At 56.7% G+C, this 22631-nt stretch overlaps 1 protein-coding gene across 2 annotated transcripts; it reads right to left on the bottom strand.

Moving 5' to 3' along the window:
* Positions 1 to 1449: 1449 nt before the first annotated feature.
* Positions 1450 to 22544, bottom strand: PLCD3 (phospholipase C delta 3). 2 transcript variants are annotated; one of them, XM_040245107.1, is made up of 15 exons: positions 22302 to 22544; positions 10223 to 10384; positions 9898 to 10126; positions 9417 to 9546; positions 8343 to 8571; positions 7647 to 7848; positions 7336 to 7480; positions 6377 to 6529; positions 4980 to 5123; positions 4696 to 4846; positions 3804 to 3920; positions 2812 to 2978; positions 2529 to 2664; positions 2267 to 2416; positions 1450 to 2068 (listed from the first exon to the last, which is right to left on the bottom strand). In XM_040245107.1, exons 1-15 carry the CDS (start codon positions 22450 to 22452, stop codon positions 1983 to 1985), a joined length of 2352 nt encoding a protein of 783 aa, XP_040101041.1. In that variant the 5' UTR covers positions 22453 to 22544; the 3' UTR covers positions 1450 to 1982. The 2 variants fall into 2 exon arrangements, with proteins under 2 accessions (XP_040101041.1, XP_040101042.1); XM_040245108.1 differs by lacking the exon at positions 22302 to 22544 and adding an exon at positions 17366 to 17729.
* Positions 22545 to 22631: the final 87 nt, after the last annotated feature.

Below are 22631 nucleotides of genomic sequence, written 5' to 3'. Positions count from 1 at the left end.
AGCCACAGCTGGTGCCTCCAAGCCCCTTTCCGGGGAACCTGGGCCCTGAGCAGCAGCCTGAGAGGTCATGCCCCTGGGATCATCCCTGAAGCCTTTCCCTGACCCTCCCAGACCTACAGTTTAGGTCTCTCCCCACCCGGGACCAGCTCACTCCAGGCTTTCAGGGCTGGGAGGGAAAAAAAACATAGCCCTGCCGGTGGTCTCCGCCCAGCGGTCTTCAGAATTACCAGCTGTGTTTCTTCTTTGCCTTCACCTCCCATAATCAGTTCCTGTTATCTTTGTTGCCTTAAAGACTCTTCCCAGCTTTGGGGCTCTTCTAGCCAGAAACCCTTCTTCTTGCTGCATCAAACCAGAAATGAGAGGCAGGACGGGGGACTCAGTCTGGTGGCCGGGTTCACCTGACAGGCCCCCTGGCCCCGACCCCGACCAGACCTGGCCCTGTGGGGGCAGGACAATGCTTAGTTGCTCTCCATACCCTCACACGGGCCCTGGGGCCTCACCCCGCCCGCTCCGTGGGGCTGCAGAGTGGCCGCCCGGCTCTTCTGACAGCCTTGAGACTGTGCATCCAGACTACCTGGCCCATTCCTTCATGGTTCCTGGAGGAGGGGTGGGCATCTGGGCCCCTTCAGAGTCTAGTTGTCTTCTTTCAGATGCACAGATTCATCAGAACCAAATGCCCTGCTCAGTGTAAACAGAGCAGGGTGAGGCCATCACTTTCTGCATCAGGTCCTGGGATGGCAGGAAGGTGGAGTCAGCCCAGCCCTGGGTTCTATGGGGCAGCTTCCAGCGGCAGCCCAGCCCCAGGCTGCCCTCCGGGAAACGGGCACCAAGCTCTGTGCTTGTTCAGTGTTGGTCCTGCTGCTTCAAGGAACCCCAGATGCCAGGGCTCCACAATTAATCCCAGAAAGTCACTCTCTGATGGATTTCCTCCAGATTCTGTCATCTGCGGTCTGGGCACACTCTCCCAGCATCTCTAGAGGCACCTGAGCAGCCCCCTGCTTCCCAGGCTTTTGTCCAAAAAAGGCTGCTTGGCTGGTGGAAGGAGAGTCCCAGGTCTCTGGGATTCGTCTACTAAAGAGACAGGGGCCCGGAACCCAGCTGAGCCTGGAAAGGGGAGACTCTGTCTGAAGTCCTTCAGAGTCCTGTTCCCACCCCCTTTAAAGCTACACTTGCACCCTGGCAGAAGCCCCCCTCGCCATTCCAGATCCCCGGTGTGTTTCTTGGGGGGTGGCCTTGTGAACTGCTGTCCTCACAGTCTTGTGATGCTGGCAGCAGCTCTGAGCCAAGAGAGGTCAGGGCTATTTTGAGCTGTGGCAGCCCCTCCAGCACCCTGTCCATCTTAGACAAATGGCCCAGATGTGGGAAGAGGCCCAAGGGACACTCCCTCTGCCCCGGCCCTCCCCGAGGCCTGTGGATGTGGCCTCAGTGGCACTCAGCGGGTAGCAGTGGTAAAATAAACTTGCTGCTTTATTTTGTTCTACTGACCTCTTCAGGGCTCTTCTAAGACACAAATTAGAAACTGACTCCTAGGTCTCCCCAGAGCTGAGCCTCCCTCTCCCTCCTTGCTTTAACAGGGGAAGGGAGCTCAGGTTCAAGAGCTGGAGAGGGAAGGAGGGCCTTAGCAGGTGGCTAATGCCGGGGGAGGGGGCGGTGTGGCGGGTGGCTGGACTCCTTGTGGGAAGGAGGTTGGGATGGCCCCGCTGGGGAGCAGAGAGTGGTCGAGGGCTCACGAGTCCTGCTCCCTAAGTCTGGCAGCACCAGGCCTGGCTCTTCATAAGCCACGACGACCAGGTGGGCTGAGGCCATCTCACAGCCCGGAGCAAGGAGCCTGTTCTTCAGGAGGGGTGCAGGCAGCCCCCAGCACGCATTTGAGACCAGAGCCTGGTAGGCTCAGCGGGAGGCTGGAGGGGCTGGTCCTCCATCACCCCCTCCACTCCGGAGGGCGTGGGACGCAGACTGGCACCTGCAGAACCCAAGGTGGCTCAGCCCCGGATGCAGATGTGGACAAAGAGAGTGGCCGGTGACAGTGAGGCCCCGTCCTTGGAAAGCAGGTGGATGTGGCGGTACCCTGCGGGGAGGGTAGCCCTGCGTCAGCTTCTCTGTCCAGCGGCCCGCATGGCCAGGCATGTAGGGTGCAGACCGCATCCCACCCCCAGGATGGCCTGGCTCAGGGCAGGCTCTCGGAGGAAATGGGCGGCCCCAGTGAACAGGGTCTTGGAGGCCCAGACGCCCCCATCCCTTTCCACCCCCACCAACCCCCACCAACCTTGCTTCAGACTGCCAAGAGGCAGCGTGAACTGGCCCATGAAGTCATTGGGGGAGGTGGCGTCATAATCCTCTACCACGAACCGGACCAACGCCAGCTCCGGAACCCGCAACTGGAACTGCAGGGTCTGCCCCCAGCGGGGGTTGAAGCCTAGGGCGCAGGCCTGGCAGTCAAGAGACTGCAGGGCCAGCCCCAACCAGCACCTCCCTCCGCTCTCTGCGGCCTGCCTCCTACTCCCCCCGACAGCAGGGCCCCCACGCACCGTTGTTGAGCACATAGTTGGTCTCCTTGCGAGCACAGTCCGCGGGCACCCCGTGGATCTCAATGCGCACCAGCGGGTCCACAATGGAATTGGGCTTCTCAGCGTTCAGCTTGGGCAGCTGCTGCGCCGTCAACACCTGTGCGGGGGGGGGGGGGGAGGCGCTGCAGCCCGGCCCGAGGCGCTCACACCACCCTCCCAGGCCCTCCCCAGGCCTCTGTTGTCCTCGGGCTGGTGCCACCCCCGCAGAGGGGACCCCGGGCAGGGCATGGCCCAGGCCTCTGACCTGGATAGTGAGAGTCGTTCTGGGGGGCCCAGGACACTCAGGGTCAAAGGTTGTGTTGGGCGACCGCAGACAGACGGGTTTCAGGATGTAGCCGCACTGCCCGTTGACGAGGAAGCGCCCGGCATTGAGGTCCATCTCGTAACCCGGTGTCTGGAAGTTCAGGGCCACTGTGGACACAGCAGGGGCAAGGCAGGGCCTCTTAGTGGCCCCCTCCTCACTGCTCAGTCTCGGGGGCTCACTGCCCTCCCCGCAGACAGACTTGTATGGAGAGGACTTGGTTCTCTCCAGAGAGGGTGCCCCTGCCTGGGTGGGCGTACCATCCCACCCCCACCATGGCTCGGGGGCATCATGGCAGCCAGGGACCCAGCCCCACTATCACCTGTGCTTCATGGCTGGAATCCCTCAAGGCCAGAGAGAGGTTTCCCTAGCTTCCCCAAGGGGCACACTCCTCTCCTTTGGCGATGCTCAGTGTCCTGTAGAGCCCCTCTTGTCAGTGTGGACTTAGTGGGGACTGCCTCTGTGTGTGTGTGTGTGTTTACGTTAGGGGCACAAGGGAGTGTCCAACTCTTCGCGACCCTATGGATGGCAGCCTTCTAGGTTCCTCTATCCATGGGATTCTCCAGGCAAGAAGACTGGAATGGGTTGCCATTTCCTTTTCCGGGGGGATCTTTCCAAGCCAGGGATGGAAACTGCGTCTCTTGTGTCTCTCCATTGGCAGGCGGCTCCGTTACCACTACGCCACCCGGGAAGCCCTTTTAATTTCTACCTTCATAAAAAAATTGAGATTTTACACTGGCAAGAACCAACAACCCTATTTGTGTTTCCCCACCTACCCTGCTGACAGGCCTTTTAATAATTGTTATGACTGAGACTCATGTTTCTGCCTTATGGAAAGCTGTGTTGCCCATCACCGCTGGGGCCTCCATGGATCCCAGAGCCGCACCCCCACAACGTGGCCCCTGCCCACCCCTTCTTCTGCTGCCCCCACTCACCCAGCTGACAGCCCGAGTTCCACATCTCCTGGGGGCTGTAGTTGGCCGAGTTCATCCGCAGCCCCAGCGGGTACACACGGGTCAGGTGGCGGGCATTGTGCCTGACGAAGCTGTTCCCTGGGGGAGAGGTGGGGTGGGACTCTGGTGGCTGCTGGGGTATCACTCGCTCACTGGCTGCCGGAGTCTGTCAGCCACCTTCCCCGGCCCCCGCCCCCTCAAGAGACCAGCTGGGAACAGGCAGAACTCCCATCGCCAGCTCCTGCTTCCCCCTTTCCTCATTCTCTGATGAGGGGGCAGGGGGTCCTCATGAGAAGGCTCCTGAAGTCCAGAGAGGCACAGGGACCCCCTCCCGCAGCCTGGCACTGCATCCCTCCCGGAGTCCCCACATTCCTGACTCCGAGGGTGGAGCCCGTGGCTCCAGGCTGCAATCTTTTATTGCTCAACCCACAAACACTCCTCCAGCCCCGCCTCGGGTTCCAGGAACCCTTCTGTGTATGTCACACCTCCAGGCCTTGGGACAACCTGCTTCTCCAGTCTGGAAGTCCCCTCCGCCTCTTCATCTGGCTGCTTCCTCCCCCCCACCCCACTGCAGGACTCCCCCAGCCTCTGTCAGACCCAATGGATCCCCCCGGCACCGCAGTTGTCCGTCTGTGTCTGGCCCCGGACTAGGCTGTGAGCCCGTGAAGGCAGACAGCAGTCCCCCTCGCCGCAGTGCCCTCTTGCATGTATACCTGGCCCGGTGCCGGGCACTCATTCCCTAAGCCCCTCTCTTCACTGCCCCCAAAGCTCTTTCACTCTCCTTTCCAGATCAACATCAGCAGCTCTCACCCACCCAGAGTCCGCCAGTCCCCACCTCCCTCCTGCCTCAGATGCCCCACATCCTGGCTCCCACCTGCCTCTCGGATGAGCTTCTTGGCCTTGCGCTCGCTGAGGGAGCTGACCTGGCAGGGCTGGGGCGGGACCGGCGGGGGGCGCAGCGTCCGCAGGCGGGCAGCGCAGCAGTACACGGCCAGGGCCGACAGCTCCGGGGAGATTTGCTTGGCCTGGGAGACAAGCCTCAGCGGGGGTCTGCCCCCCACCCACCGGCTCCAGCCCCCTGGTCCTCCCACCTCCCTTCTCTCGGCCACCTGTCCCCACGCTCCACGGTGCCTGCCCAGCCCGGGCTGGCCCACGCACCCGCCGCCTCTGCTCTACGGCCCCCACTTCCTCCTCTTCTTCTTCCTCTTCATCCTCCTCCTCCCGCTCTGATAGGATGCGACCGTTCTCACTCCGGGTGGCTGGCAGCTTCTTCCCCTTCACCAAGACCCGGCCTTTCAGCCTCTGTAGATCCAGCATGGAAGAATGAAGCTCTCCTGCCCCTGTATCATCCTGTGCATCAGTCTATCATTCAGACACCACTGTGTGAGGGGCTGGCTTGGGGTGGGGAGCGGGGAAAGAGACACATATGAGTGATGTTTCTAACAGGAAAAAACCTATGAGGGCGTGTACGGGACTCTCCGAGGGATCTGGCTAATGAGGGGCCTCCAAGCCTCAGAACACTGCAAGGCAGCCGATAAAATGGGTGAGGCAGCTCAGGGTTGGAAGAGAAGGTGCTATCTTCAAAACAGATCTCGCATGAAAGAAATGCAGGTAGAACATGTGTTCACAGGATCCTCTTGGTCTACCACTTGAAAGAGAAGATCACTGTCCACAGGTATATAGGTATATAGACACATGGGAAATTCTGGAAGAATATACAAGACACCATTGAAGGTAACCACTTCTTCAGAAATAGGACAAGGGGAGCAACAGTGGAGGAAAATCCATTTTTCATTGTGTATGCTCTATTTTTTCTTTTACCATGTGTATGTTTTTTCATACTAATTAAAAAAGCCAAATCACACACAAAGGTGAACCCAGATTCCCTGTGTAATTTGGGATTGGGAGTAGGAGGAGAGTTTTCTCCAAGAACCCCAAAAGGATAAATGTCCTGAAGAGGCAGATAAAATGCTCTGGGCTTGGGAGAGAGGAAGATGGAACCTTTCTGGCCAGAGCGCTGAGGAAGTTGCTAAGGCCACAGGAAGAGGCCCTTTACTGAGCTAGACTCCAAGCAGGCGGCGCTTGGCGAGCACGGGCGGCTGGGACGGGAGCTCCAGGTAGAGGAGACAAGTGTCAAACAAGGCAACGGCCAAGCCCGCAGGGACTCTGTGGGCAGGAGGCAGGGTGGGGAGGTCAGGCCAGGTCATGGAGGGCCTTGCATGCCAGGGGCAAGGGTGGGAGGTGTCTAGTCAAAATGGAAGGTAGACAAGTGACAAGACCACCGGTGGCGGATGTCAGATAAATGGTGACACAGGAGAAGGTTAAGGCAGAAAGGACTCTCCTGGCGGTCCAGTGGTTAAGACTCCACACTTCCACTGCAAGGCGCGTGGGTTCAATCCCTTGTCTGGGAACTAAGAACCCATATGCCACTAAAGGCGGCCAAAAAAAAACCCCAGAAGGTTAGGACAGAGGAGAGGGGTCCTGAACAAAGGTGGATGGTCGACCTTGGAGCCAGACCCTCCCCCCCGCCCAGGCTGGGGGTCTGAGAGCCTTACCTCTGGGGATGGCAGCTCCTCAGGATTCTGGGGGTCCAGTGTCTCTGTCACCAGCATGTCCCCCAGGATGGTGCGCAGGTGGTGGGCCATGGCAGCCTGCTGCTCCAGCCCACAGTGGTTCTCAAGGGATAGGATGACGGGATACGGGGACACCTGTGAGGGGGAGGGGCAGCAGCTCAGAGACACTCGCCCCTTCCCCACCAGGACCCCTGCTACAGCCAGCCCCCCACCCCCTTCAGGACAGGCAGGCAGAAGTCTGGAGAACCCACTCTGGGGGAGGCTGAGAGGGTGGATGGGGGACACACCGGAGTCAGTGTGTCCATGGAGGGGCAGAGGTCAGATCCGGGGCCCCGGGGAAGGGGGTGGACGGTCTGGGGAGCTGAGAGCGGCTGCAGGAATGTTTCTTTTAATAAATGCTCTTTATATGTTAATGACACTGATCATGCCGTTTAGGTTGCACATTTTTCGTCCCAGCCCATTATTTGTTGATGGAAAGATTCCTATAGCTTGACACATGTGGCAATTTTATGCAGGTGCAACGTTGAACTTCTCTTTTATGATTTCCTCTTTGTGAGTCATGATTAAAATGTCCTTCCCTACCCACATGGTTTTCTTCTGGAAATTTTATGATTTTCATACAATTACTAAACATAAGGGTAGGAGAAGGGAGCCTCTCGTCCAGCTTTATTCCACCCCACTGGCCAGCTGTCCCAGCAGCACTTGGTGAAAGTGAGTCTCTGGGCAGGGGTTTCTTTTGTTTTTTGTCTTGGCCACACTGCACAGCATGCAGGATCTTAGTTCCCCAGCCAGGAATTGAACTCATGCCCCCTGAAGTGGAAGCGTGGAGTCCTAACCACTGCACCGCCAGGGAAGTCCCAGGCAGTTCTTTTGGAGGGACCAAGATCAGCTGGGGTTGCCGGCAAGGCTCTGGGGCTGAGTGTGGGGGTCCCGGGGCTCACCGTGAAGGCGTGTTCTCGCACTGCCTGGATCACGTCTCGGAAGAGGATCTTGGAGGTGAAGGTGTGGCCATGATAGATGACCGGCTCACCTCCTGGCCCCTCCCAGCAGTCCAGCTCCACACAGCGGCATCCCTGGGCAAAGGCCCTGCGGACAGATGGATGGACAGACAAAGTATCTTGTGGGTGGCACAGAGCAGGGCAATGGGCAGGCCTCCTCGGCCCCAGGAAGCTCACAGTGGGAGTTGAGCCCCTTATCGCCCCCAAACCGGCTCCCAGACCTGTTCAACCCCACCATCCTTGCACTGTGGTACCTGACGTAGGCCTCAGTGCTGCTGGGTCCCCCAATCTGAGAATCGGTCAGGTAGGTGTTGTGTGAGGAGGAGATGAAGTAGTGGGCGAGGGGCTGGTCCATGTCCTGGAACACGTGTGTGTGGGCCGAGTCCAGGGCAGCCCCCTCAGGGGACAACAGGTACATCATGAAGCCATCCAGTGTCATCAGCTCATGCTGCTTGGCTGCAGAAAATGGGCAGAAGAGAGCATCAGGCTATGCAGGGACCCCTGTGTCTGGCCCCCAAAATTTCAAAGCTCACTCAACTTAGTAATAATGAGCACTTGTCTACTGACTGGACTCTACATAAGTTATGCTGTTTTTTTTTTTTTTTTTTTTTTTTGCGCCACGCCACACAATTTCTGGGATCTCAGTTTCCTGACCAGGGATTGAACCCGGGTCCCACCGCAGTGAAACCCCAGAGTCGAGTCTTAACCACTAGACCACCAGGGGACTCCCGAGTTATGCCATTTAATGTCAACCCAACCCTGTGAGGAAGATACATTACTATGCCAATTTACAGAGACGGCAGCTGAGTCTCAAAGAGGTGAGGTGAGCTGCCCAAGATGGCGCCCACAGTCAAGAACAGCAGAGCCCACTTAGCTGGGAACCCAGACCTGTCAGACGCCAAGCCCCGGGCTGCGTTGGCCCGAGCCCCATCTGTCAGACCCTTCTTCACCTGTCTCGTTGAGCTCATAGGTGTGGATGAGCTGCTGGGCATGGGCCAGCGTGGCTTTGTGCTCTCCCTGGTCCTCCAGGAACTCCAGCAGCTCAGGGGCGCTCAGCACGCGGTCCTCTCCCGAGTACCGATGGAAGATCTCCTCCAACTCAGGGCGTTTCAGCAGCCGCCGCAGAAATTCCTCGATCTCAGGCCCCTCCAGCCGCTCATTTTTGGAGTTGTCACACTCCTAGAGGGCAGGAGGAAGAGGCTCAGAGGAAGACGACGTCCTGGACGAGCCGGGTACTCTCACACCCATGCTCTGTACACACCCCCGTCATCCACCACGGCTGGGACAGGAGGTGACATCTCCCATTTCACAGGTGGAAAAACTGAGAGCTGGCGAGGCTGCAGGTCTCACTCAGACTCATGCAGCTGTTAGATCGCAGGGCTGGGGTTCTAAAGACAGTCTCTTGGGTTCAGGGCTTATCCCTCTGTCTACCCCAAGAATCAAGATGGGGGAGGAAAAACTGTGAGCTTCAGGCAGGGTTGAGCCTCTGTGCCAGAACCCCCGCTCTGGTGTGTATGCCGTGCTGTTCTCACACGTTCACACCGAGGTCAACGAGCAACACGCCACTGAGAGTGCACATGGTCCAGTCCACGTGGCGCGCCCGTCCAGGAGTACAGGTGCCGTGGCCCTGCTGTCCCTCAGGGCCACACAGTCTGCGTGTTCCAACTGGGCCACGGCTGCAGAGCCCACCCCGTGGGCCCCTCCCACACATAGGGCGTACACAGTCACGTGTGGAGGAGCCACACATGCCACAATGGAGGGGGTGTGCTCACGCCTGTGCCCATGAGCCCGAGGTCCTCGCTACCTGGGCTCTGCCTGAGGGTGAGGAAGGAGCTCTGGGCCCAGGCTCCCAACCTGGCTCAGTGGCTTCCCTGGGTGAAAGGGTAGAGTAAGGCCCAGATGCAGCCTTTCGGCAGAAAGAGGCCACTCTCCACAAAAGCCTGGGGTGTGGGTGGGGCGGGGGAAGGGAACTGAGGACTCCCATGGCTGGGGGAGCAGAGGTCAGAGTTGCGGCAGGTGCCCACCTTGAAGAGGCGGTAGGCGTACATGTCGTTCATGTCCACGTTGACCATGCGGAGCAGGTTCTTGATTTCCTTGAAGCTCATCTTACTGTCCTGGTTGGAGTCTGCCCGGTGCAGATAGGAGTGGATCCAGGTGTGGGTGCTCAGGAAATACCCGCAAGAGGCTGGGCCCCGCCCCCAGCTGACAGGTAATTGACAGATAGGCAATCTCCCCCGACTACACACACGCTCATCCCCTCCCGCCTGGGGGCTCCCAGTTTGGGAACTGTGCGTTCCTCTCAGCCTGTGAACTGCCTGAGCTCCGTAGGAGCGCATCCTTTGTGGGACCCAGGCTCCCCAGGGGACGCCTGGCCGCCACCCTCAGTTCTGAAGACCAAATCTCAGGGCCCCTAAGAGTGGAGCCACGCCTCCCCTGGGGCTGGGAGTCCTCCCGGCATGGGGCTGGCCCCTCCATGCCCGCCTGCCACACTCCCCGGGAGGATATTGGTCAAGGCGCTCGCGTTGGCTCATGGCATCGAGGCGCGCGCGCAGCTTGGCCAGACCACGCACCCAGCGCTGCGCCTCCTCGGCCGTGGGCGCCGCCAGGTCCAAGTTCTTGCGGCGCCCCTTAAAGGCGATGGTGAGGCAGCGCGCCGGCTCGAAGGCGCCCCCGAAGTGCCGCAGCCCCTCGGACTGGTGGCCCTCGCGGATGGCCTCGATATGCTGGACGAAGACTGCGGAGAGAAACGGGCCGCGCGCGGCCGGTCAGGGCAACGAGGCCAGGCTGCCGCTGTCCTCAGCCCTCCCATGCCCTCCCAGGTCCCGCTCACAGATGTGCTGCGAAGGCGCGCGCGGGATGCGCCGCTGGAACCACACGCTCAGGCCGTCCTCCTGCAGCCGGTACAGCCGCTCCTTCTGCCACGTCGGCGAGCGGATCTTGCAGAAGCGGGAGCCCCGCAGCATGGCCCGCACGTCCTCATCCTCCGACAGGCCTGCGGGGACGGGAGGCCAGGGGCACCCTGGAGTTCTAACCCGCTCCCCAGCAGGGAGAAGCAGGCCCCAAGTCTGGGTGGACTTCAGCAGGCGGCTCTTCCTCTCCAGGTAACAGGTCATAGAACCCGCTTTGGCTCTAGGCTTTTTGGTCCCAAGGCCTGTGCTCGCTGTGTCCAACCCAGGGCCCCCTGGAAGGGGTGCCAGTAACAGGCTGGCCCTCCTCCCAAGCCTCCCCTGGAGGCCTCAGAACAGAGCTATTGCTCTAGACACTGCCTGGGCCTCCAGCCTGTTAAAGGTCACCTTTTCTGCCACTGCCTTCCAGGCTTCAAGCCTAGAATCTGCTATCAAGAGCCTTTTCCCTTGAGACAAAACTCTGACCATCAAGAGGGTTGTTTTTGTTCGGTTGCTCAATTGTGTCCAACTCTTTGCGACCCCGTCCTTCACCATCTCCTGGAATTTGCTCACACTCATTCCATCCAAACATCATCAAGAGGGTAGTCTCGCTATCCAACCTAAGTCTTTCTTATTGCAACCCAAGCTCCCCACCTCTGCTTTCTCAAGGACAAGGAGGTCACTCTGGCTCCAGGGTCTCAGACCAAGCAGGCCAGGCCCAGCCCTGCTTTGGCCAGCCTGGGGCTGACCTCCAGATGCCCTGGTGAAGCCCAGCAGAAAGCATGATCTCCTGTGACACTGGGTATCCCCCTTGTCCAGACACTGTTATAACCCCATGTACTTTCCGGTCACAGCATCCCTCTTCCTTAATACGACAAAATGCTTATAAGGCACCTACTACATGCCAGACCCCACTCATGTATTAACACACAGGAAAACATGTGCAGAGATGCTTCGGGAACTTGCCAGAATTCCATGGCTGGGGAGTGGTAGAAACAGGCTTTAAACCCTGGAGGTCAGGCTCCATCATCTTCGCCCTTGGCCAGCACACTGACCCCTCTGCTCCTTCTTCTATCCTCTTTACCCCTCCCTGCAACCACCCTGGGCCTGGGGACCTAGGACAGAGCGGGATTCGGGGAGTCAAATCCCAGCTCTGTCACTTCAGTCGCTTACACAGCCATGGTGGCACTACCCTGTGACTGTTCTAAGCTTCCAGGTCTCCATTCATGAAGTGGCGACCACAATAGTAGCTGCTGCAAAATCCAAAATTCAGTCAAGCTGCTGCCTGCTCCATGGGACCACACCCTTTGCTAGGATGTGTCTCAGCAGGGGTCAAAAATAAAAGTTTGTGAGCCAGGGGACAACAGAATGGGTGGGAACCAGTCAAACTGTAGGGTCCACGCCCTTTGGAAAGGACGGGGCCGGCCAGGGGTGGATGTGGGCCCAGAGATTCCAGAGAACTGGAATCTGAATTTGTATGTGATGCCTCAAAATTTTTCAGTGTTGGCAATTAAATCAAATTGAAATAAAAATCCCCAAACACCACTGTGTGTGCCAAAGGAAACAGGACAGTGGGCCTCTCTTCCTCCTTTTATTTCAACAAGCTCCCAGCACTGGGCTTGGCTTTAGGCTTTCTGCCCCATCCCTCAAGGACCCTGCTTGCCTGATTGCAAACTCTGACCTGAGGAATCAGGTCTAAATCCCTTCGACTGCCTCTCCCTGACTCTGGGAGCCTTTGTAGGCTCCTTCTCCATCTCTTCTTCATATCAGAGTCCTTCAAGGACCAGCTCAGATACCACTCCTCTAGGAAGCTTTCTCTGATCTATCCTCAAATGGGAGTGCCCCTTCCCTGACCACCAACGACACTTTTTACTTTAATTAAATCACCCCACCTAAATTTTAATTTCAGGGAATTTTTAATAAATTGAAGCACTGGGATGTCCTCACTCCAGGGTTTGTCCCAGAACCAGGCTTGCAGTTAGTGTTTTCTGAAAGGTGAGGCAGATGGAGAGACAGCTGAGGGACTAAGTGCATTCTAGTCCCAGCCTTGAGCCATCTGTCCTGACTTCTGAGCAGCAGCCTTGTGGGTCAGGGTTTCTCAACCCTGGCTGTGCGTCAGAATCACCTGGAGAGGTTGCGAAACCCATGATCCAGAGATTCTCGTTCAACAGGTGCAGGTTGGGGACTGGATATCGGTATATTGGGTATCTGTTCTACCTTGTGGGACTTTCCTCATGGTCCAGTGGTTAAGAATCCATTGCCAATGCAAGGGACACAAGTTTGAGCCCTGGTCTGGGAAGATTCCACATGCTGCGGGGCAACTAAGTCCGCACGCTCAGCTACTGAGCCCATGTGCTGCAACCACTGAAGCCCCTGCACCCTAGAGCCCCTGCTCTACAACAAGAGAAGCCACCGCAATGTGAAGCCCACTAACCGCAATGAAGAGTAGCCCTTACCTGCAGCAACTAGAGACAGTCGCAGCAACAAAGACCCAGGCAGCCGGGGAAAACAAGAATCTACCTTGTGACTTTGAGAGAGACCGTGATCGAGAATCACGGACTCAGAGGCCGGAGGAGAAACCTGCCATCCTTGAGAGGTTATAGGGACTTCCCTGGTGGTCCAGTGGCTAAGAATCCGCCTTGCAATGCAGGGGGCTCAGGTTCGATCCCTGTTTGGAGAACTAAGATCCCACATGCTGTGGAGCCTGTGCACTCTGGAGCAGCTAAGTGCAACTTCGAAGCCCTTGTGCTGCAACTAGAGAGTCTGTGTGTGGCCAGGAGAGATCAGCATGAGGCAACAATATTCCCCCATGCCATCGCTAAGACCTGATGCAGCTGAATAAATATATAAAAAATAAATAAATAAAATGGGCTATGGTCCCCCTTGGGGCCAATCTGCGACCCTAATGGCTCCAAGGGGTCTCCCTTTAAAATAAAGGACGGAAGAGAGGCCCATTGTCCTTGGGACTGTGGCCTTCTGGAAGGGTCAATGCCCACTCCGTGCCACCTAGCCAGGAAGGGGAGGTAGAACCCTCCTGCTTCCACACAAAGAGCTAGAACATGGTGTGTGCCAGGCCAAGAGACTCACCAGACCCTCAGCCCCCTATCCTCATATCTGGGCAACCTCTGCATTCTCTCTTCCTGAGTGGGGGGGGCAGGGAAGTCAGGGGGCCCTGTAGTGCCACCGGGCTGAGCCCACCCCTTCTCAACCTTCTCAGCTGTGGGAAAGGGGACTTTTCATTTCCATGACAACTAAGCTCTGTAGCTGGAGCCATCTCCCCTGACCCAGCCAGCCCTGTGATGCCAAGCCCAGAGTTGGGGGGTGGGGAGGAGGGGAGCTGGTGAATGACTAAGGCCGGAAATGGAGGTGAGTCACCATCACCGAGGGCCTGTTTTGTCCAGAGTTTTCTGCAAACAGGACATGGAGAAAGGCAGCCTGAGCTCCTGACTGGCCCCCCAGTGGGACAGATTCCCATGTTGACGGGGGCCCTGCTCCTGGCTCTCACCCCAGCTCCCCAGGGGCCTGTGTTGGGAAGGGGTGACATTCCATTCTGCCTGCCTTACCAGCAAGGGCCCCCAGATCACACTGCGCCTTGGACCACACTGTCCTCCGCCCACACTGCCAGTGGAAAGGCTTCACAGAATGAGGGTGAAGTACCAGGCTGGGCCAGGTACTGAGCACCTGGATGGCTGTCTCTGTTTCTCCACTGCTTGAGCTTCTGAACCCTGGGATAGTGAGAGGTATGGGATGTCAGACAAGGGGGGCAGAGGGAAGGGGGTGAGGTCAGGAGGAGGGTCCAAGCTCTGAGCAGTGATCCTGGGAGCGGCCTGGCCCTCTGCCTAGCTGCCCAGCAAACATCTTCTCAGTACCTGCCAGACCCAAATCCACAGATGTTTCCTGGATGAGCAGGTTCACTAGGAGCCTACCTCCTGCAGTTTCCGTGGGTTCCTTATCCATTTCTGCCTATCTATCCATTTCTGGAGGGGGCTGGGCCAGCACCATGGTCACCTCGACCAGGCAGGCTGGGGAACAATCATGAAATAACAGTAGTAAAAATGAGGACAATCAGTAACCAAAAGGTGGAAACAACCCAACCGTCTATCAGCAGATAAACAGATAAGTGAAATGCGGTCTATCTGTTCGGTGGGATATTATTCAGCCATATAAAGAGTGACGTCTGATCTCTGCAAAGTACGACATGGATGAACTTTGACAACATTATGCTAAGTGAAATAAGCCAGACCCAGAAGGACAAACATCCGATTCCATTTACATGAGGTGCCTAGAACAGTCAAATCCATAGAAACATTTTATATCATTATACCTCAGTTAAAAAAATCCAGAGACAGGAAGTAAATTAGAGGTCACCAGGGATTTTGGAAAGGGACAAACAGGGAATTATGGCCCAATGGTCACAGAGCTTCTATTTAGGGTGATGGGAAAGTTTCGGAAATAGCACAACATTGCCGATGTAATTAATGCCACTCAATTATCTGCTTCAAAATGGTTTACGTGGCCAATTTTATGTTATATATATTTTAGAACGATTTTTAGAAATAAAGGGACTTCCCTGGTGGTCCAGTGGTTAGAATTCCGTGCTCCCTATGCAGGGGGCACAAGTTCGATACCTAGTGGGGAAACTAAGATCTCACATGCCACATGGCACAGTCAAAAATAATGATAATAATAATGTCATATGCCAGGAGGGGCTTCCCAGGTGGCTTAGTGTGTAAAGAATCCACCTGCAGTGCAGGAGACGCAGGTTCGGTCCCTGGGTAGAGAAGATCCCCTGGAGGAGGGCATGGAAACCCACTCAAATTTTCTTGTCTGGAGAACCCCATGGACAGAAGAGCCTGGCGGGCTACAGTCCATGGGATTGCAAAGAGTCAGACACGACTGAAGCGACTGAGCATGCGTGCCAGAAACCACCATATACTTTAAATGGCTGAATTTAAATAAAGCTGTTAAAGAGGCAACTAATGAATTTGTTCAAGGTTGCAGGGTCGATAAGTGGTGGAGCTGGAGTGTGTTGAGAATTGGGGAGGGAGCTCACCCAAAGGGCTATATGGGGCTGAACCCTAATCCACCTGGGGCCCGTCCACAGGGAGCTTGAAATAAATGATAAAGAAGAAGGAAACTGAGGCAGCGCCTAGGAAAGAAGATGGGTAGTTTGCTCCATCCCTGCTCCTGAGTCTCACGGCCTCCAGCTGGTTCTGTCCCCCAGTTAGCCCACTGTCATCGGCTCGGGACCAGACACCTTCCCTGAGCTGAACATTCACCTCTGCCCCCAGAGAGGAACCAGAAGGTGGTGGGAAATGGGCAGCCCCACAGTTTCCCAGCGACCAGCTTCAGCCTGGGCAATTCAGGCTGTGTATGGTCGGAGAAGACAATGGCACCCCACTCCAGTACTCTTGCCTGGAAAATCCCTGGACAGAGGAGCCTGAAAGGTTGCAGTCCATGGGGTCGCTGAGGGTCGGACACGACTGAGCGACTTCACTTTCACTTTTCACTTTCATGCATTGGAGAAGGAAATGGCAACCCACTCCAGTATGGCAACCCACTCCAGTACTCTTGCCTGGAGAATCCCAGGGACGGGGGAGCCTGGTGGGCTGCCATCTATGGGGTCGCACTGAGTTGGACATGACTGAAGCGGCTTAGTAGCAGCAGCATGCTAGGAGGGCCAGAGGGGTTCTGTGGCCAAGGCTGGGGGTGGGGCAGGAATCTGCCTCAGCGACAGAGTTGGAAGAGGCTGTGGGAGGCCAAGTTCATCTCTGGCCCTTAAATCCCACCGTTCTGGACTACCCTGGTGGCTCAGTGGAAAAGAATCCACCTGCCAATGCAGGAGACACACGTTCAATCCCTGATCTGGGAAGATCCCACACGCAGCGGAGCAACTAAGCCCCGGTGCCAGAAAACTACTGAGCCTGTGCTCTCGAGCCCACGAGCTGCAACTACTGAGCCCACACGCCCTAGAGCCTGCGCTCTGAAACAAGAGAGGGCGCCACAATGAGAAGCCTGCGCATGGCAGCTAGAGAGTAGCCCCTTCTTGTCGCATCTAGAGAAAGCCCTCGCACAGCAACGAAGACCCAGCGCAGCCAAAAACAAATACATTAAATATATATATATACATTTTGTTTAATGTTAAAAAAAAATTCCACCCTTCTCATAGGTGGGCCACTGATGGTCAGAGAGGACGAGCCATGTCTGCTGAACTGTGTGAGTGGCCCAAGGCAGGGGCGGATGTAAGGACTGTGGAGGGGGCAGGGGTGGGAGGTGCTGTCTGGTCACGGGGTGTATATGCAGAGGCCAGGGTGTGTAAGGACTGAAGGTGTGTGTAGGGTGGTGTATGCATATATGGTGTGTATACCTGTGTGTTTGTGGGGGGCAGTCGGTGGGTGGGAGGAAGGTGATTTCACCTGGTATGGAAACTAGGCAGTGTGTGTGTGTGTGTGTGTGTGTGCGTGCCAGTACACACTCAGAAAGGGCACACAGGACTCTAGCAGGAATGTGAGACATGCAGGCAAGAGCGACAGACAGCCGCCAGCTTCATGCCAACAGGGGCAGGGAGGAGAGCAGCTTTTCCTGGTGACTGAGGCCATGAGGCTCTGGGAGGGGACAGGCAACGGTGAGGGGTCTCAAACACTTTCCCACCCAAATCCCCGAGCCAGCAGGCTGCCCCACACCTTGGGTACCAAGCAAGTCCCCCTCACCCAGGCTGGCTGCCACACCCAAGGCTAGAACTCAGTGGAGCTCAGCGCCAGAATCCATGGTCCCTGAAACATCAACAAAGTCAGGGAAGGATGGCGGCGCTCTCCTGCTCCAGTGCCATGAAGGTGGCATCACCTTTCTCGGAGGGGCCAGACCAGGGGTGAAGGCTGTTTGGGGGCTGAGATGGTAGAGAGGGGCTCCCCAGAGCTGAACAAGAAGAAGAGGTGAGGGGGCCACAATGCAGGAGAGAGCCAGCCCCGCGGCCCTGCCTGGCACAGCCCAGCCCTCCCCACCACCCAGGCCAGGCATCTGCCTGGACCGGGGGCTTCTCGGAAGACCCCCCCAGCAGCTGCCAACCTCCCCCCGGGAGCCCCACTCACCCTGCAGGACCTGTTCTGAGCAGACCGGGGGGAGAGCATGCTTGCCCTGTGGCATTTGGTGGTGTGTGCAAACTGGAGAGGGAAGCGAGCAGCTTCTGCCCACTCAGTGCTCTGCTCCGGGGGATTAGGCGTGGGGGTGGGGCTCTGGGGTGGCAGGGCTGCCAGGCAAAACTCGGTATGCCCAGTTAAATGGGGGTTTCAGATAACAACAAATAATAATTTAGTATCAGTATGTCCCAAATTATGTGTGGTTTATCTGAAAAGTGCATTTAACTGGGCATCCTGTATTTGGGGGGCAGCCCTATGAGGACACTCCCTGGAGGCTGGCAGAGCCAATATGGGGGAGGGGTGTAGCAGGCCCCTCCCCAGCAGGCTCAAATCACTCATTCATTCATTGTGTTAAGAGCCTGGACTCTGGGCCGACTTCCTGGGTTCAAATCCTCAAATCCTCTCTTAGCTGAAAATACTTCTGAGCTTTGAATCCTGGGCCAAGTTACTGAACCTTTCTAAATCTCAGATTCCTCACTTGAAAAATGAGGTTAGGGATTTCCCCAGTGGTCCAGTGGCTAAGACTTTGTGCTTCCAATGCAGGGGGTGCATGTTCGATCCCTGGTCAGGGAACTAGACTCCACATGGCACAACTAAGAGATCTCATGGGCACAACTAAAGATCCTGCATCCGCAGCTGAGACCTGGTGCAAATAAATGAACATTTTAAAATAAGACGAAGCTAATGGTTCCACCTACTTCATAGGCTGTGACATTAGCTAGTATGTGAAATGCACTAGCACAGTGTTACAAAGGTGTTAATTGTATGTGTTGTGTCTGACTCTTTGTGAACCCGTGGACTGTAGCCCACCAGGCTCCTCTGTCCATGTAATTCTCCAGGCAAGAATTCCCTGAATTCTTCAGGCAAGAATTCCCTGAATTCTTTCTCCAGGGGATCTTCCCAACCCAGGGATCAAACCTGGGTCTCCTGTATTGCAAGTAGATTCTTTATCATCTGAGCCACCAGAGGAACCCAGGCAATAAAGAGCCATCATTCAATGATGGCTTTGGCAGCAAACAGCCACTGCTGCCGCTTAGCCGTATGGCCTTGGGTGGGTGACTTCTCCCCCTCCACCTCGAGCCTCTCATCTGTCACATGGGGACAGCTCAGCACCTTCCCTGGGGATGGGGATGGAGAGGATTAAACAGGATCGGGGCTGCTGTGTGCTCAGCACTGCGCTGTGCTTCCGGCTCCTCTTCTGCTCAATTCTTCCCTGGCTTCCTAGGAACAGGTTGGGCCAGCAGCCCAGCCCAGGGGCAGGGGGCTGGAGCAGGCTGGACCCCGTGCTCCACAAATGACTCCCACTCAATATGGGGGCTGCCTCCCTCCCCCTTCATCTTAGTTACCCCCAGTATGGCCCTCCCACCCCTTTCTTTTCCTTGAGCCCCTCTGAGCCTTTGACTCTGAGCCACTCCCTGCCCTGGCCTCTTGACCTGATTTGAAAGAAAATCTGTTCTGTTGGACTAAGGGGTGGGGCTTCCCTGGTGGCTCAGTTGATACAGAATCTACTGCAGTCAAGAGACCGCCTACGATGCAGGAGACCCAGGTTTTATCCCTGGGTCATGAAGATCCCCTGGAGAAGAAAATGGCAAACCACTCCAATATTCCTGCCCTTGGAAATTCCATCGACAGAGGCCCCTGATGGGCTACAATCCATGGTGTCACAAGAGTCGGACACAACTGAGAGACTCAACCGGCACCAAAGGGTGTGGCAAAGGCAGTGACCAGGCGCGGCCCTGAGGATCATTCTGGGAGAGGCAGCAGCTACAGGGGTCGCATCGAAAGCTATGTGGGTGGTAGACACAGGCCTCGGCCTTGTGGGCCTGAGCAGCTGGGCCCCAGGACACCTGGGTTTCGCCTCCACCCTCTTCCTGGACTCAGCGAGGCCTGGGGAAGGGGCATTCCCCATGGAGTCGACATTCCTCTCTCAGAAGGCAGTCGCTCAACAGGATGGTGCAGCAGCCAAGGGGAGGGAGGGTGACAATCTGACGCCCACATAGTTCTCAACAGTGTCACCGTCACAGGGTACCCGGGACTCCCATGCAGCCTTACTCAGCCACAGGGCACTGAGTCGGGCTTAGCACTAATTACTTGTCTACAAGTGTTTCCTAAACTGTCCTCTCCCCCAAGGCTAGGTATTCTCCATCTCTTGAAGCCCCAGCCCTGGCACAACACCCTGGCACCCGGATGTGAAGTCACTCAGTCGTGTCCAACTCTTTGCGACCTCATGGACTGTAGCCTGCCAGGCTCCTCCATCCATGGGATTTTCCAGGTCAGAATACTGGAGTGGGTTGCCATTTCCTTCTCCAGGGGATCTTCCCAACCTAGGGATTGAACCTGGGTCTCCCGCATGGCAAGCAGACTCCTTATGATCTGAGCCATGGAGCTTGGCAAATGTGTGTGGAATGAGGAGACAGGCAGGTGGGCAGGATTGTCACCTCGACCCTCCCATGGCAAACGTAACCCTCGGGGGCGGCTGACTCCCGGGGCTGCTTCTCTGGCCTAATGCCAGCCCTTTGCTGTCTCCGCAGCACCTCAGCTCCCCATGGGGATCGTTCTCTCCACCACTGCCCTGTAAACCAGAGGATGACACTGCCACCCATGAGAGACATCTCCCAGATCCCGCCGACAGCAGAGTCCAGCTCAGTCCACCTCCCTGTAGTCCTGGAATCCGTTCTGGTTCCACAGCTCACATCTGAGCCTCCCCACCACCACTTTGCCCAACCTACCCCTCAGCCTCCCTTCAGTGGGGCTCCCTGTTTTACCCCTGTGTTCATCCAACCCACCCTTACCCTACACAGTTCCTGCTCTCCTCTTGTCTAAGACCTTTCCTGAGCTCCTGACACCCTCCAGGGGGCCTCGAGGATCCAGCCTCTCCCTGCGTCTCCCCTTTGGCCTCACTCCAGTCTCCCTCCAGTTCCGGGGTGCAGTCAGGGCTCCCCAGCCTCTTGCTCTAGCCTTCAGAGCCTTGTTTCTTGGGTTCATTGTCTGACACCCTTGCTGGCGCTTCAGCTCTCTAAGAGCCAGGGCTATGTCCGTCTTGTTTCTTGCTGAACCCCTAGGGCAGAGCATACTATGCTGCTGCTGCTGCTGCTGCTGCTAAGTCGCTTCAGTCGTGTCCGACTGTGTGTGACCCCATAGACGGCAGCCCACCAGGCCCCCCCGTCCCTGGGATTCTCCAGGCAAGAACACTGGAGTGGGTTGCCATTTCCTTCTCCAATGCATGAAAGTGAAAAGTGAAAGTGAAGTTGCTCAGTCGTGTCCGACCCTTCGAAACCCCATGGACTGCAGCCTACTAGGCTCGTCCGTCCATGGGATTTTCCAGGAAAGAGTACTGGAGTGGGGTTGCCATTGCCTTCTCCGAGAGCATACTATAGGCACTCAATAAATGTTGGTTGCACGCATGTGTGATTGATGAAGCATAGGGCAGAGAGCATGTCTTCTGTGTCTCTAAGGAGAGTGCCAGTCACAGTGATCAGAACACAGCGTTCAACAAATTCAGGTCAAATGAAAGGAGGTAGAAATAAGAACAAAAACAATGGAGGACAGAGAAAGTAAGACCAGGAGGACTGCCTTGGTGGTCCAGTGGTGGACTCCGCATTTCCAGCGCAGGGGGCGTGGGTTCAACTCCTGGTCTGGGAACTAGATCTTACACGCCCTGTGGCTGTAAGAGAAGGCAAGACTAGCAAGAGAGACCTCTGCATTTTACCCCAAGATTCACACAGGCAACCCTGTCCTTCTGTTCCCTCAGTCCCACCTCTAGCCTCTCCATCATTAACTATTCTACTGACCACAGTTCTCCTACACCACTTCAGTTTTACAGTACTTTGCATTGTACAAAATACTCTCACAGGGACGTCCGTGGTGGTCCAGTGGTGAGATTCTATAAGACTCTGGCCTCAATGCAGGGGCCAGGGTTTGATCTCTGGTCAGAGAACTAGATCCCACGTGCCACAACTAAAGAGCCTGTGTGCCATGAATTAAGGCTTGGTGTTGCCAACTAAATAATAAGATTAAAAAAAAAAACTAAAACATTGCTTTCACACACACGCCCCCTCATTCAAGCCCTCAACCCCCACTCAGTCCCACTTTGCCCAGATTCTGAGAGGCTGCCAGGGGCAGTGTGGGGTTACACGCCGACCTTTGCCCTCTACTAGCTCTGTGGTCCTGGGTAAATTCCTTACTTTCTCTTCCTCATCTGTGAAATGGGGATTATACCACCTACCTCTCAGGAAGGTGAAGAAGATTGATGGGCACCACATCCCTAACCACTCAGTGCTGGCCTGCGTCTAGCAGATGCTTGATAAACCACAAATGCATTCCGTTCCTCCATGACTTCCCTCAAATCTAAGAAGGCAACTTTGGCTTTCTGACCCAAAGGTCAGTGTTCTCACCAGTTAGACCAGTCCTTCCAGTGCTGTGCGGCTGCTCTAATCCCAGTGGGGACTGTAGGGTTGCAAGGTCGGCATGAGATGCCAGCCTCTTCTACAACTCTCATGCCCTAAGAGGCCCAAGAATCCAGGATGCTCAAAGACCCTAGAAGGCACAGGGTTTCCGGGAGGGGGTGACGGGCATCCTAAGCCTGTCTCTCCCTTCTACTCTTCCAACCTTCTCGGACTCCAGTCCGCAGCCGTCGTCCAAACTCCCACTCTATACTCCCAGAAGTTGTCCTGGAAGCCTCGCTCAGACCCGGGACCTCGGGTGACCCCAGGTGTGACACTCCACCCCGCCTCACTCTGGAACGGCTTTGGCCTTCCATCCCTCGCTAAACTCCCCACATCCCTACTGGGAAACCCACAAAGGGCTTGCCGGAACACCCCGATCTTCCCAAGATGCACCCCCGGGGCGCGTCCCCGCCCACCCGCAGCCACCCCGGCCGCTCACTGACCCATCTTCTTCAGCGCCCGTAGCCCGGGCCTCTTGATGTTGCCTTCCTGGGATGCGGGCGGGGACAGGACCCCTACGGGCGTTGTGACCTGGGCCTGGACCAGGGGCTCCTCGGGCTGCCGCCGGCGGTTCCTCCAGCTACGGCACAGCATGGTCGCGGGGCCGGGGCCGGGCCCGGGCTCGGGCCTGGGGTCAGCGCGCGCGGTGCGGAGCAGAGAAACTTAGCGGCGCCGGGAGCTAGTCTTGGAGGAGGTGTCGGGAGGAGGGAGAAAGGGAGGGACGAGGGTCAAGGAAGGAGGGACCTGGAGCGAGAGGGCGGGGCCGAGGACTG

Source organism: Oryx dammah, unplaced genomic scaffold (assembly GCF_014754425.2).
Source record: "Oryx dammah isolate SB20612 unplaced genomic scaffold, SCBI_Odam_1.1 HiC_scaffold_8, whole genome shotgun sequence".
NCBI lineage: Eukaryota > Metazoa > Chordata > Mammalia > Artiodactyla > Bovidae > Oryx > Oryx dammah.
The sequence above is the reverse complement of the archived record's forward strand: the minus strand, read 5'-3'. Positions and strand labels throughout refer to the sequence as shown.